Below are 15,354 nucleotides of genomic sequence, written 5' to 3'. Positions count from 1 at the left end.
ATTTCCTCTAGTTTACTTGGCGAGAGAGCATGTAGGTGCTAAGAGTTCACAACTTAAATTTCACAATATAGGTTTGCTAAATGTGAAACAGTTACTGAGATACACTCAGTTTTCTTTTAAAAGAATATATTAAACTAGATTTATATTAAATTTCAAATGAATCCTTTAAATGTTGTAAGCTTATTAGAAAACGACTCTTTTGCCTTTGTGAAATAATACCGCCTGCTCCTTCCTGGTTTTTCAGTCCTCTGGGAATCTGACGATGACTTCGAATCGGTTTACTGTCTTTGAGCCTTTAAAGAAAAATGTTTCTTCAAAGTGGAGGCTTTCATTTAAAACTAGAAACTGCAGAAAATAAAGTTGTTTTCTTCGTTCACATACTTGGAATAATATGAATGTATTCGGTGCCTCGCGTGCCTCAGTGTTTTCGGTCTTAACAAACTAGTCTTCACAAGTATGTAACACTCCCAGTTAAAATGTACATTAACGTTTAATGTTCAAAAAACGAATACTTAACTCACCCATAAAGCCCTACAAAAGTTATTACAAAGAAGAGTGAAAAGAAAACATAAGTATCTAAACGAGATGTTTTTACCATATATATTTTCTCTTTTAAATTTAAATTCGTGGATAATTTGCCTTAAAAACAAAAAGAATTTGTAGGAATACTGGCCGGTTCTTTGCTTTTAAAACATTAAGGATGAGAACTGTTACATTTGTACTGTGCCTGATTTGTGCCGAGCTCTCCCTGCTGTTGGTCAGGTCATTTCTGCCGACCCTCCTTCGGACCCTCTACGCGGTTAGCTGCGCGGGGTCTGGGTCCGGGTGGCCCGAAGAGTCGTGCTCTCGCCGGCAGAGCGCGCAGGCCGGCCGCTAGTGGGCGCTGTGGGTCCGCGGAAGCGGCGGCGCGGGGGCGCTCGTCCCAGAGGCTCTTAGGCAGGCGCTTCGCCGGGAATCCAATGGAAGAATTCCTGCCGCCTCCCTGTTTCGGCGCTATTCGTCACGGTCACCCCTAAATTCCCGGTCACTCTGGGGAGGTATGAGCGCGGCCCGGAGGCTAATTAAGGAGAAGATCCCGCGGCGGGCGCGGGTGTGCCGCCGCGCACTCGGGGGAGAGGTGCTGCCTTCGCGGGAAGCGAGGTGCGGAGGGAGCGGGGCCCGGGCGGCCGCGCCCCGGGAGTCGTTTTGCGTCTCCCGGCCCCACTGACTTAGCTCGGGCCCCAGCCGACGTTCGGTACCGAAACCAGGTGTGAAACACATCACTGAGAGGCCTGGTGGGCGCGGCGAAGGGCTGCGCAAGCGGGGTGTGAGCCAGTCTACGCAGAGGGCGCTCTGCAGTGAAGGAGGGAGACCCACGGGAAGCCCACTGCCTTCCGCTCCGCAGGGAAAGTTTCGCCCTCGACGTTGTACCTCTGCTGAAGTTTGGACACTTGCCGGGCAATGAGAGCGCGTGCTGGGCGCGGGGGCAGGTGCCCCGGGCTGTCCCGCTCCCCACTCGCCCGCCCCTACCATCTCGGGGGGCGCCGGGTGCACGCGCAGGCCCGTCTCCTTCGCGGGCTCCCCCGCGCGCCGCTCGCGCCGCCGCCCGGGACAGGGGGCGGGGCTCACCTGTCAGCCCGCGCCCCGCCTCGCGGCGCCCAATGTCGGGCGGGGGCTGCTGACGGACCGGCCGCCCGCCCAACCGGCTAGCGGCTGCCGAGCGGCGGGCCAATGGGCTGCGCGGTGTGGGGCGGGGCCCCGCGTTTATAGTGCTCTGACAGCGCGCTGGCCGAGCTGACTCTCCTCGGCGGGGACGGCGGCGCCGGCTGAGGCGAGGAGACGCGCGCGGAGCTGGTCCCGGCGCCCTCCCCGCACACAAAGGCCCGCGCGCATCCGGCGCCCGCGGCGAGCACCGAGCCCCTCCTGCCTGCTCCGCGGGCTGGGAGCCGCGAGGACTGTGGAGGCTCCTGTGCGCCCGGAGACGCCCCTCGCCGCCCGCGCACCGCGCTCCGCGCTCCGGGACATGGAACCGCGCCGAAGCGGCGCCCGCGCGCTCGGGCCGCTGCCCGCCCCCCTGGATCTATAGTGCGAGGCGGCCCGCCGCCTCCGCCGAGCCGTCTCTTGGCCTTTGTGTCCCGGCCGAGCGCCCTCCCTGACGCCCCGCGCCCGGCACCCTGGAGCCGCACGGGAGCCGGCTGTCCGAGCTGCGTCCGGCGCGGCGACCCGGAGCCCCGAGCCCGCCGCGCCGCCGCGCCCCTCGCGTGCGCTCCCGCCCCGCGCTCTGAGGGCCCCGAGGGGAGCGCCACCGGCCTCGGCGCCCGCTGGAGCTGCTCGGCGCGCCCCGGAACTGCCTGCAGTCTCTCCCTTGTCTGCCCAGAGGATTGGGGCTCCCGGCCCGCACCTTGTCCCTCCGACGCCAGGAGTGCGCGGAGCTGGGAGCGGCTTGGCCATGGCCGTGAGGAGGGACTCCGTGTGGAAGTACTGCTGGGGAGTTTTGATGGTTTTATGCAGAACTGCGATTTCCAGATCGATAGTTTTAGAGCCCATCTATTGGAATTCCTCGAACTCCAAGTAAGTCGCGTCCACGACCCCCCTCGATCGCCGCCCCGAGGTCCGCCGCGTCGCGCTGTCCCGGCGGGAGGAAGGGTCGGGCTGCGGAGCCTCGGAGCCTGTTTCTGGACCCTCGATTCCTCGCGCCCCCGGGTCCCCCACCACATTTTACTTCGTGGAGACTCCGCTCGGCCTTCCAGCCGGAGCGCCGGCCCTAAGGGGCGCTCTCCTCGTCCTCCTTCCCCCTGGGAGCTCCCCGGCGCTAAAAAAAAAAAAAAAAAAAAAGGCCCTGTTGACTCGGGTGTCGCGTCCGGGAAGGTGTCCGATGGCGAGGCCTGACCCTCACTTCCTCCAGAGGACGGGAAGCCGGGCCACCAACAGGCTGAGCGGCACGCAGGGGCTGGCGGGCTCCGGAGAGGCAGGGATGCTGCGCTCCTGAGGAGCGGCGGAGCGCGGGCCGGGGGCAGTGAAGCGCACCGCGGAGAAGGGAGCCTGTGCTCCCTGGCACGCCCGGAGCTCGCGCGCCTGGGCGCCGCGCCGCCTGCCCGGGGGGTGCGCGGGGAGCTCGCTTGCTCGGGACAACTCGGTCAGCGGGCCCTTTTCTCCTCGCCCGGGAGACGGGCCTTAGGCTGCTCCCAGGGAACCCTCTGCACGTCGGCCTCTCCCTTTGCTTCTGAACCGATGGCCCCGAATTCTGTGGTCCCGACAGCTAACTTGATTTTTTTAGGGACGCTGTCTGCAAAAGCTTAATTAAGGCCCTGCCCAGTCGACGCAGCTCCTGAAGCCTTCGCGCTTGGGGAGCCTGGGCGGGAATGGGATCCTTGGATCCGACTTGCTTTTATCAAACAGTGCAGCCGGGAGAAAGCCAGGCCTTGGGGAGGTTTTCAGTCCGAGCAACCAGAGTACATTTAGAATTTAGAAGAGGCGATCCATCCATAAATATATATGGCCGTGACTCGTAGTCGTCTGTGCGTTCAGGGTTGCATATTACCTCATTCTGGGGATACATTTCGAATCCTAGCCAAAAATATTTTACAGAATCATGGAATTTTAACCTTGGGAAGCTTGGGGAAAGTATGAAGACACTGGCTGTTCATACTTTGTCAGAAGCAAAGTCAATGACCTATTTGAAGTTGAGTAAATCGGCCATGGATTTAGAAATAAAGGGATGGGGGATCGATTTAAAGATCACATCGTAATTAAATAATTACATCCACTCTTAAGAGTGGTCAGTTTCAGATTCACCAACATGTTAACCAAGAATTCCCTATTAAAGGGCGAAAGACGTCACCGCTGTAAATGGGATGAAACAGAGATTCTTGCAGGATGCTGGTTGGCGCTTCCCAACACTGCTCCTGTGTAGAAGTTACTTAATGCAGCCTCCTTCCCTGGAGCCTGATCTTGGATGGACTTCTTTTTTCTCCCTGGGTGTAAGATCATCGTAATTGCTGAGAAAGCCGCGGCAGTGACGGCTCTCGTCCACCACCGCAGCGTGAGGCGACGGGTGGTGCGAGAAAGCGCGGGGCTGGGACCTGCGGCCTGGGAGCCGGGCCGGGAGCCGGAGGAGCCGCCGGCTTCGCTTTCTGCCTCCAGGGGTCACTCTTTCCTGCGCGATGCTCGCCGCGCCGGCCGCGCCTCTGCCCCCCAGGCCTCCTGATCTGCCCCGCTTGGCGCTTTCGCTCGCCGGCCGTCTTCGGGAGCCGGTTTTTGGTTTGGCGTTTCCCTCCCCGCCCCCCAACAGGATTTAATTTTTACATTTCTATCTTGTTTAAAGAAATTCCCATTAATCCCTTCAGCGTTCGGCTCAGTAGACGTTATCTGGTTTGTAGGATCACAAATACCTACTTGAGAAAAAAAAAAAGGTAGAGCAGTCATTATTTCAGCCTAAGGTTTCGACACGAATGTCTTCTTTCCCTCGTGCGCTGGGGAAAGGGAGTGACTTATATTTCCTCACTGATATTTACTCACTAGCCTCCTGTGAGGGTCGGGCTATTTTTCTGAGCTGTGGCCACTGATTTAGACCGTCCTGGAGGCCTGCTTTTGGAGAAGCCTCCCTCCCCGTACAGACGATGTTGCTGTTGGCGTGATTGCTCCTGCCCTCAAGAGTAGAATTTCTTTTAAAATTCGCACGTAATGGCTGGCCTAGAGGAAGGGATCATTTGTCCCCTGGAAAAGGTCTGCTTAACAAAGTTATGCAGCTGAATGCTAGCTTGAAATATCAGAAAGATTTCTTCCTGGAGGAATGATATGAAAGAGCCTTTTCTAAGTTTGAGAATGAATTAAAAAACCCCAGAAAAACCCGGTGCCCAGGAGTTGCCTATTTGTTGGGGAAGTCTCGTGTTTATTTCCAGGGAAAAGTTTCCGTCAGTAAATGGGATGTGGCAGGAAGGTAATCAAAGGCATTGAAGTTGCACATCAGTTCCTCGGGACTGTGGAACAATTCATTTGTAATGAAGCAGCCATCAGTAATTAGATTTGTTTCATTCCGAGGTCAGCTTTTTTAGCAGGTGGTGGACAGAGGGAGCGTGCAGCAGCTGTTTGGATACAGGGTCCAGAAAATCCTTTGTAAATTCACCGTCTCCATAACTACTTTAATCACACTGTCTGCCTCTCCCACCCCCGAGAGTTTTTGCAGTAGTGGGAAGAAGTTCCAAATACTGAAACGGTAATCACTGCACCCATAGGTTCTGGAAGAGTTGTGTCAGTTGTAGCCATTCAGGTTGTGTAGTTTGTTGGTTTTTTTCTGTTTTTTGGTTCTTTTTTTTTTAACTCTGGAGAGAAAAGCAAAGCCTGGCTTAGCATTTCAGTAGAACAATTTTTTTCCAGCACGATGTTTTTGCCAAAGTAAAATGGTTGGCTCTTTTTTAAAAAAGTATTGGTATGGTATTCTAGAGTGAGTTACACTGACTTTGTTGAAAATTTCAGCAGAGCATTCATTTCTTACGTCTAGGGGTGCGATTCCCTAGGCACCATATACTAGTTAACCAAGCGTTTTGCTTTTCCCAGGTCATTTTCCCCTACATAATGGTGAATTCCTGGTATTGATTGCCTTGATACAAAAGAATGGCTGGATAATATCCAGATAACCTATAATACATGGGCTCCACCACAGTCAGGCTCTGAATAAATACGGATCTGTCAGAGATTGATAAAATAAACTACAATGGATAGTGCTGTTTAAACAGTCCATTCAGTACCATATATAAGCCAGCCTGCCTTCCATTGTGTCTGAAATTCTTATTTTTGTAGGTAAACAAATGCACATTCAGCACGGATTGAATAGCTCCTTGAACTGTGCTCCCCAGTTTGCGTTTGGGTTAATCTTGTCGGTTTTAATATAGAGAGGAAAAAAAGCCCAAAGCACCAAGGGGTGGAATTGTTAGTGCTTTCACATCTACATTCCTCACATTTTGTCAGGATGATAAACTGTAGGCAATGGACTGTCGCTGTTCCACGGGACGACTGAGAAGGGAGAGCACAAAGACGGGGCTGCCGCGAGGTCGCACAACATGTTTGGGAGCCGTCTTTTCAGATGAGGACAGAATTTATTTGGGAATCGTGTGTCCAGGGACTGTACTTTGTAACCTCAGCAATTACAGCTTCGAGCCTCAGAAACGGGAGCTGGAGGTTAAGATGATTCTGTTAAGCACTTGCTTCTAAATCTTTCACAAAGCGGAGCTCTTGACACTTGTCCCAGGATGCAAAGAAATGCAAATGACTCCAGCATTCCGAAGTGTCCCTGACTCCCAGGCTGAAGCAGGGAGACAGGTAAATTAGCTATCAAGCCCCAGACCAGCTGAGAACTGCCGATGGGCATGGTTTCTCCATACATAGTCAGCTGGAGAGTAAATGGTATGTTTAGAATAATTATCGGTAAACCCTCTTATCTGGAAATTTACAGAGAGGAATCCTCTGGTCGGTGGGTCAGCGTGATAATTACCCGCAGAGGGGCATCGCTACCTGGCCTTGCACTGAAATGCTTCAGGTAGCGCCGGGGAGGTTGAGGGTGACACCCACCATCTGGCAACTGTTCCCAGCGAGGTCACCTAATGGGAAATGATTTGAGATCCCAGCATGACTGCAGTGACGCGTCACAGGAATAGGAGTGGCGGGGGAAGGAAATACAGACTGGAGACCCTCTTCAGAAAAGAAAAAAAAAAATCTAAGAAGGACATTACTTGAGCATTTCATGAAAACTTTATTCTTAAATTCTCCCACTGCAAATTAGACGAAAAGAAGGAGGGCTCTTGTAAGGAAAATAATCATTGAAATGATACTCGGGCCCACCCAATCTCCGCCTTCGCTGGCTGCTGACCTAAAGAGCCTGTTTTCAGGTCATTTATCATATATCTACATAGATTTGCTTATGAGCTCGCCCTTTGTGTGGTGGAGTAGAGCCTTAAATAGGAGTGTTCAACTGTTTAAAATATTTAGGTTAAAATATGCAGAACCCATAGAACTAGAAGCTTCTAGTCGGGAATTAGTTCTTTCAGGGAAGAGCTGCCCCCCATCCCAGTTTTTATTTATTTATTTATTTTTTATTTTTTTTGTGGGGGGGGGAGGAATTAGAATGAGGCTGGGAGAAGGGTAGAAGAAAAGCAAAGAGGGAAGGGTAGGGTATGGGACAGGGTTCCGAACAGCTTGGAAAAACTCCTGTGGCTTCATTGTCTCTCTAAAGCCAAAGAACACAAAGACATAAGCAATTCAGCCCTTCTCCCATGATGGAAAATGTAAACCGTGGACATGGCTCTCCTGTTTGACTTGTTTAATTCTCATTTTAAATTCAGTACTATACGAGCCGTGTGAACTCTGAAGATTTCTTTAGTAATCCATTTTGTAGTTCCGAATCAAAAACAAAGTGAAAGGGTCTGACACAATTTGCTTTTATTTTTAGGCAAATCAACCCTGGTCATAGTTAATAAGGGGATTACAACCCAGACTGGGTCTTTACAGATGTAATGTAAATCAAGGGCAGAGTATAAAGAAACTGATCCCTTTTGATTGAAGTATGGTAAAAAGGCATAGAGAAACTAGCAGCGGTAATCTGATTGTATGGCAATAAAACCACCATTTTCTGTCTTTCAGATAAAAATAATGTGGTAAATCCATGCAGTTCATAAGATGTAAAGGCAGATAAAGGGTGAAGCCATGGCAACATATAGATTAGCTGGATGTCGGCAATGACATGTCTCTGAAAAGGGTGTAGAAAGGAAGGCCCTTGCTCCAGGCTGTTGGCTATTATGTGTGAGCCACACAGACTTGGAAACTCGGATTAGAAAGTATGAAAGCCCCACTTGTGGCCTGGGACGGTTGAAGCCGGGAAGAAAAGATGCTCAGTTCTTGCTCATTGGTGGCGGATAATATGGCAAAGGTAGATTCCATTGACTGCCTTTTCCAGAGATTGAGATTGGGGGCTGATTAAAAACTTCAGATCACTGCAGTTAGTTCAGGCCTGCAAGGTTTTCCTTTTTAGCTCCTGGCCTAACAGTGGCGGCCGTTCTGTAGGATTAGCTGCAGTTGGCGGTGCTCGCCTTCATCTCTTTAGGCTCCAGGCAGGGACCTGCTGGGAAGGAACAGAGCCCAGAGGGGCTAGGTAGGCCCAGAGGGATCCGAAAAGAAAACACAGACCTTTTGATTTCAGCCATCTTTCAGCCCCGGAGAAGCCGAGGTAAACATTATACATTGTCCCCCTCCCTCTTCCAGAGAGCTCTCCTCTGAGTTTTGTCTCTCCCACCCTGGAAAAAAACATATAATAAAACAAATAACAGGGGGAATTGAGTTGTCATTCAAATCGGTAGTAATCCAGTATGCCCAAACCAACGGGCCCAATGGAGATGGTGTTTCACTCCTGTGAGTTGAGCTGAATGGGACAGGCCCCCTTCGTGTAAACGATAGGATTATAAAAGTGTGAGTGTTGCCAGCTTGAAAGTTAAAAACAGCAGAAGCTCACCAGGCTGTTGAATCTTATTGCCCCCTGTCCTGAACAACCTTGTAAATGAGCTGGGCTTTTGTTTTGGCCGTCCACACTTTCCATTTTAGTCGTTACCCCAAATCAGCCATTGAAGCTGTGATTGGGGGGCAGAGTGGCATCGCAGTTGCGTCAAGCCGGAAAGGAGATTTGTGCTTTATTGCCCCCTATTTGGGGCCTTAGAAAAGTCCCAGCATTTCTTTAGGAAAGTCTGAACTCTTAAGACGCTGACAATACTGAAAGCTTACAAACACCCCAAGTGTCTGTCTTGCTGGCGTGGATGGAGGGGATTCAGGGCTGGTCTCTGAACATGGGAACTTTCTAGAGGAACACATTCTATGTCTGAAGATCTTCACTATATCCTAAACGTTCTATTTCAGACCCATTTCGTGGATTTTGTTGCTAATTCTCAGAGAGCTGACTCAACTGTTTGGAGCTATGGATTTATTGCATTTGTTGCCTATTTTTCTGGTCATCACTGTGTCGCTTTCACCATTTAAAAACATTTAAAACATTGCACAGAGACCTGCCCTACCCAGTGCCAGCTACTTTACCTTCCTTTCTAATTTAATTCAGAAAACATATCAAAAGATCCAGTGCATTTGTCCAGATTCATCAAAGAGAACGGACACTCCCTAATTTACAAGCTGGTCACATCCCAGCACCTTGCATTCTACATCTGACAATGATTGCTAATGGTCCATTCAGCCAAAGTATTTGCTTGTTAGCAGGGAACAGAGCATGATAAATGTCCAGCAAGCTTGCGGCCTCCTTCCGCCTTTCAGATGCAGACTGGTGCATATTTATGGTAGGCAAAGGACAAAAGGAGGGGCTGAATTGCCCTGGCCTCCAGCTTTCTATGAGGAACAGGGTTAAAATGATTAAAGAAATGATATAGGAAAGTCCTGCCACTTGTTTACAAACCAGCGTCCAACACGTAGCTTTGCGTTTTACCTGCAAGAGCCTATTGCAGGAGCATTAGGGATAAGGATGGTTGGATCCGGCGACCCAGTGAAAAGAGTAGGTGATAAATTATGAAATGTTTTCCATGCACACTGAATGCCAGGTGCACCAATTTCTGTGGCTCCTGCAGAGAATCAGCAGAGGCTCTTTATTTCCCTTTTGATGTATAGATATCAAATATGTAATTCTAGTCCAAAGCATTCTGTGGCTTTGGACACAGACATGCTGTTTTCAAATGAAAAACCATAGTAGGAGACAGCTCCATTGAAGGGAAACAAGTTGTTTCTGCTCTTAGTAATCCTCCAAACAAAATATGAAGAAAAAATTGGCAGTAGTGAAGTGTTAATAGTTTGCTGTTTCCATTCTCGAGAGCATGGGTAGGTAAACGTTCTAACTACTCAGTGGTGGGCAAGCATTCAGAAGGCTACGCATGAACTGTGCTTTGAAAACTTCATTTTCTTCATGTTTTCTATATGAAACTCTTAAACAATCCAGTTCATTTTCTCAATTCACGTTTGGTTGCATCCAGTTTTAATTACAGTCCTTGGATCCTTCTACCAGTACTTGTTGGTTAAGCCTCTCTTGCCTCTGAGGTGTTACTCTGTGCTTTTCACATACTGATGACTCCCGTATCCCGCCAGAGTAGTGATGAGTGCTACCCACATATCCCTGTGCACATCAGAAGCTCTGACCTGCGGAGCCAGTGTCTGAAATGCCACCTTCCAGCCTCTCTGCAGCCTCTCGTGTTCCAGCTGAGGAACCCGAGGTCCAGCGTGACACCACCACCTGCTGAAATGCTTCTGAACTCGGTCCTTGCTTTTTCCCCCTGTTAAGGTGGCTCACTGTGGTCTGAAACGTTTGTCCTGAATGAGAACTGTCTGATGAGTGAGTGGGGCTGAGCCAGTTACGTTCAAGTCCCGCTCAGAATGCATCTACCTGCAGAAGGAGTTAGAAAATGCCAGTTTTCACTTAGCTTACCAGAACTATATTTGGGGTACATTTTAGATAAAAACAGACTCTCCTAAGCCCTGCATCCCCCTTTGTCTATGGGAAAATGGATCTTCATGAGAATGGACTGTCCTTAAAGTTCACGATTTCCCTGAAATGACTGCTCTCTCTTTATGGTGTAGATCAAACATAACTTCTTTAAATCTTTTCTCTGTAATCCCACAGCACTTTAGTTAAATACCAAGGGCACTGGAGGAACATAGTACATGGCGCTGTCATGATTCATATGTAAGTCTTAATCCCCTTCGCCACCCTGCCTATCCCTAAGAGGCAGGCACCAGAATGCTTTCATGTCATCAGTCTCTGCCGGCGAGCATTGACATCCAATGAGTATTAGTCGGAAGAGCAGACACAGCCCAGATGTCTGTTTCTGGCCGCTCCCATTAACAAATCACCTGCTACTGGAGATCTACCTCCAGCCCCGCGGCTCTAGAACTTTAGGGCATCAGAATCACTTGTTAAAACAGGCTTGCCGCCCGCCCCCAGAGATCCAGATTCCTGAGGTCTGGGTGGGACTTGAAATTCACATTTCTAACAGGCTTTCAGCTGGTGCTGCTCTGAGACCACACCTTGAGAACTGTTGCCCTGGATGGAATTCGTTGGGGTAACAACTTTTTTTGGGTAACAACTCAAGATTAGATGATCATCCTCTTAAAGGCTGTTGTGGATCCCTGAAGAAATCCGTGGCCCTTGCCTCCCTACTCTCGGCCTCCGTTCTTGCTTGGTTGATTGTTGACGGTAGATAATTCGTTGATTTGTTGGACAAGCATTTATGAACTGTGAGGTCTGTTACACGAAGCTCTGAGAATACAGTGAAGAGCAGTCTCTACCCTCAAGAGACTTCAATCCTAAGGGAGTAGGGGGACTCCCTGGTGCAAGAAACACGTTCTGTGCCATGGTGCATGGCAAGTGTGACCGTGAGAACAGAGGAAGGAAGGGGATGGAGTTCCTCCCGGGGGAGGGGAAACTGAGGCAGGAGAGACAGCGGTCCAGGGAGAGCTCCGAAACAAAAACCACAGTAAGCAAGTCAAAGAAACACATTTCAGGTAAGAGAGGCGAGTATCTACACTGTACTTCTGTAATCTACATTATTTCCTACGTCTGAGCAGAGCTCAAAGACAGATTCCCACAAATGAACAAATAGACCCTGTGGGAGAGCTGCCCCAGCGATTTCAGCCGCCTTATCCTCATGAGAATTAGCAGTACCTTTTGGTTTTCAGAAGGCCTGTGCTGATAATGGGAAAGGTCAGGCAGTTCAGTTGAGCAAAGCGAGCTGGGCCAGTGCTATTTTAGTTTAGTGAAGAGGACTGCCGTGGAATCTGGCTGTATGAGTCTACTCCCAGGTTTGTCATTTTTTTAGCTGTGTAACTTTGGGAGCAGAATCCTCCGTGTCTCTCACTTGTCCCGTCTCTAAAATGGGGACAGTAATCTCACAGGACTGAAGAAAAGCAATAAAACTGTGGTCAGGATTTAAAGACCTTAGCTCTGGACTTAGCACAACGAACCAATAAACGTCAACTCTTGCTGTTGAAAGTTAATTGAGCATCTACTGTGTGCCTGTCTCTGGCTCAGTTTGCCTTCTACATACAAAGGCAGAATAAATAAAATGCTAGTAAAGATTATGCCATGGCGCCTGCACCTTTTCAAGCCCCTGATGTTATATGGTACCTTACTTAGCTGCCAGACTTCCACTCATTCTTGCAGGCCTCTCTGCTGCAAGAGGCACCTTTTTATTTCCCTTCAGCTGCCAAGTTAGATGCTCTCTCCTCTGCTTCCTACCCTGATGCTTTGTTGTAACATTTGTAACCCTGAATTCATTCAGCTTCTCCACCATGGATGGGGGAGGGCCTGGGCTGAATCCCCTTTATGTGCAGGGTACAGTAAGGGATTGGGTTGTTCAATGAATACAAAAAGGCAACCCATAGGCATGAGCAGTGTAGCCTTTTTGCATTAATGTTACATGCTGTTTCTTATTAAGAAACCTCCTCACCGGGTGGACACAGTTTGTTTCATTTAACAATGGTGGTATAGAGCACGTACTAGGGACCAGTGGCTGTTCCAGCTGCTCCACAAATACTGACTCATTAAACCTTCATAATAACCATCTGAGGGAGATACTTTCATGATCCCCAATGGGGAAACCAAGGCAGAGACTGGTTCATTATCTTGCCCAAAGTCATATAGTTAATAAGTGGGTACCATCTGTATTTGAACCTGAGTATGCTGTGTCCGGGATCTTTCCTCGTAATTCTCCAGTTCTCTTTCTTAGGCTGTTGTATAGAGAGATTAGAAATCACATAATAAAATGAAGCATGTGTTTGCTCAAAGCAGTCCATATGAGGTGGATTAAAAGAAGGTTTTGCGTATAATTCTTCCCTTGTCCACCTTGATTTATAATCTTTCCTATGATGGGCATGCGATTCTAAATGGATCCTTTGAATCTTTGATAACGAGGTTCTACCCGGTGGAAACTAGATAGTTATGAAAGTCTATCATATTAATGCATTTATGGCATGCTATTCCTTTGACTCTTAACGTTTTCCTTTATAAAATGGAAACATCCGATTGTTTCTTTGCTGGGAGAAGACAAGATCAGGTTTCAGAGGAGAGTTCCATGAGGTTCGATGCCACGCGTGTGTCAAGCTAAGGAGATAGCATGACATCTTTTTTAGAGTCCAGTCACAATTAAATGCCATTTTATTTTGGATTTGGGGATCTGTGCCAGCTTCCAGCTTGTCAGAGCTGAGAAGACTCAAATCAAGTCCAGGCCTATTTCTACAGCAAACTGGGCTTCTGGCTCCCTGCCTGTGGATTCACTCAGTGTAGCCCATCTGGCTTTTGATGTTCTGCGAGTTCGGAGCAGCTTGTTTCGGGAAGCAGGGCCAGAGGATCGGTGGGCCTGGGGTGCTCTTGATTCCTGAGCAGCCTGTGGTTGCATCTCCCCAGGGCTTAGGGTCTGCTCACCTGCAGCCCTCAGGGGTCTCACACCACCAGGTCCTCCTTTCTTTCAGAGCTCAGGGCCTCGGGCGTCCTCTCACCTCTTCATGGTCCAGTTCCCGTCCCTGAGTTCAGTAGCAGCCTGAATAACTCAGGGTGTTTAACGTTGTGTTTGTTTTTTGGTCAAGCTCATTCCAGGCTGCTTGTGGCGACTGAGCAGGAAATGTATTGTCCCCAAAGTTACAGTGGTGCACCATTCACATCCCCCCCCCCCCCCCCCCCCCCAGTACGCGGGCCTCTCACTGTTGTGGCCTCTCCCGTTGTGGAGCACAGGCTCCGGACGCACAGGCCCAGCAGCCATGGCTCACAGACCCAGCTGCTCCGCGGCATGTGGGATCTTCCCGGACCGGGGCACAAACCCGTGTCCCCTGCATCGGCAGGTGGACTCTCAACCACTGCGCCACCAGGGAAAACCCCATTCACAATTTTTTTTTTTCCTGCTTTATGCAGTTTGGGGACGATCTGTGTAGGAGTCAGTCTCCCAGTCCGGGGTTTCCTCCTTTTTGACGTTCACAGCGCAGACCTGACTTGAGAGGCCCAGGGGAACGGCTACTGTCACCCGCCCACAGCAGACCCGTCCCTGACCCTCTCTGGAGCCATGAAGAAGGAAGTGTCCAGGAGGCAGCCGTGTAGGTCGCTGTGAAGGGCTAGTGCACAGCCGTATAAATTGTGTTGGTAGATTATGCTTACCTGGCAAGGGGGATTTCTGCTTATACCAAGAGAGAACTAGAGTCTTGTCTCTTTTTTAAACCTTACTTATGAACGTGCTCCTTCTATGATTACACAAACACCCGTTCCCGGGGGTGTGGGATTGCCGGTGTCCAGCGGGGAACACAACAGGCTCAGTCCTGGGGTCACACTCCAGCCTGGAGAGCGAGCATCACATCCCCTTGGTGTGTACTTTCTTTCAGGGCTGTTTTCCCCACCAAAAGGAGAGGTGTCATTCACCCATAAAACATGGGTGAATGGTCTCTCTAAATAGGCAAGATTCTTTGAAGTTAAGAGGAAAAAAAAAGTGTTGATGGAAATGAAAGGGATGAGCAGGGTTGATGGAAAAGATGCTCCTGAGCGCTTGATTGTAATACCACGCTAAGATCTGAAGTCCATCCCTTCAGGTTCTTAAAATGCCAGTCCGCTTCTTTCTGTATGATGTCCACGTGCTTTGCTTCCCTGCAGCGCTCCCACTCAGGTAGATAAGCACAGGGATGTCCACACTTAGGTCTAAAAGAGCAGAGAACCAGCTCTTTCTATAGGAAAGCCAGTTTTCTTTCTGGGGCCTCACCTATGAATAATGAGAGTTCCAGCTTCCTTTGTAGACTCTTGCTAAGAGCATGGTTTGGAACAAGACAGCGCAGGTGCAAACAAATTACACTTGAGAAAGAAGCTTGCACCGTCTCTTGCCTCCGAGGGTTATGAAATCCCCGTTTGGATGATGGGGGTGCGTGGTCAGGCCAGCATGACAAAGGTTGGCCTCCGGGATTCACTCCCCAGCCGCTTTCCCACTGCATATCTCGGCATCCCAGACCTCCTTTTCCAGCACGGCCACCCCCCCCACCCCGCCCACCGCCGACTTTTGCCTCAGCTAGCTACGACATTCATGGCATGATTTTTTTTTTTTTGCAAAGTTTTGAGGGAGGAGATGTTTGGATCACTTTCATAAATAAAGACCTTGATTTTTTTGTTTTTTTTTGTTTTGAGTTAGGCGCTTGATTTTTGTTTTTAATTCCATGCCAGAGATTAACTAGTCTCTGTGAACCTGGGAAAAGAAAACCATGATCTCTGCCCATCACATGCTTAAAGTCTGACTTAGAATGAAGATACCTATTCCAGCGTCAGCTCGTTACAGGCAATCCTTCTGTGAATTGGAGGGTTTTGTTACAGTGGAAATT

General features: G+C 49.6%; 1 protein-coding gene across 1 annotated transcript in view; it reads left to right on the top strand.

Annotated features, from left to right (window-relative positions):
* Positions 1–2,416: 2,416 nt before the first annotated feature.
* Positions 2,417–15,354, top strand: part of EFNB2 (ephrin B2) — a 45,507-nt gene continuing 32,569 nt past the window's right edge. The window contains exon 1 of the mRNA XM_079903421.1: positions 2,417–2,550. Within this exon, the coding sequence (XP_079759547.1) occupies positions 2,429–2,550 (122 nt within the window). The 5' untranslated portion in view covers positions 2,417–2,428. The remainder of the gene's footprint in view (positions 2,551–15,354) is intronic.

Source organism: Stenella coeruleoalba, assembly GCF_951394435.1.
Source record: "Stenella coeruleoalba genome assembly, chromosome: 18".
Classification (NCBI taxonomy): domain Eukaryota; kingdom Metazoa; phylum Chordata; class Mammalia; order Artiodactyla; family Delphinidae; genus Stenella; species Stenella coeruleoalba.
Note: the sequence above shows the minus strand (reverse complement) of the source record. Positions and strands in the feature narration are given on the sequence as shown.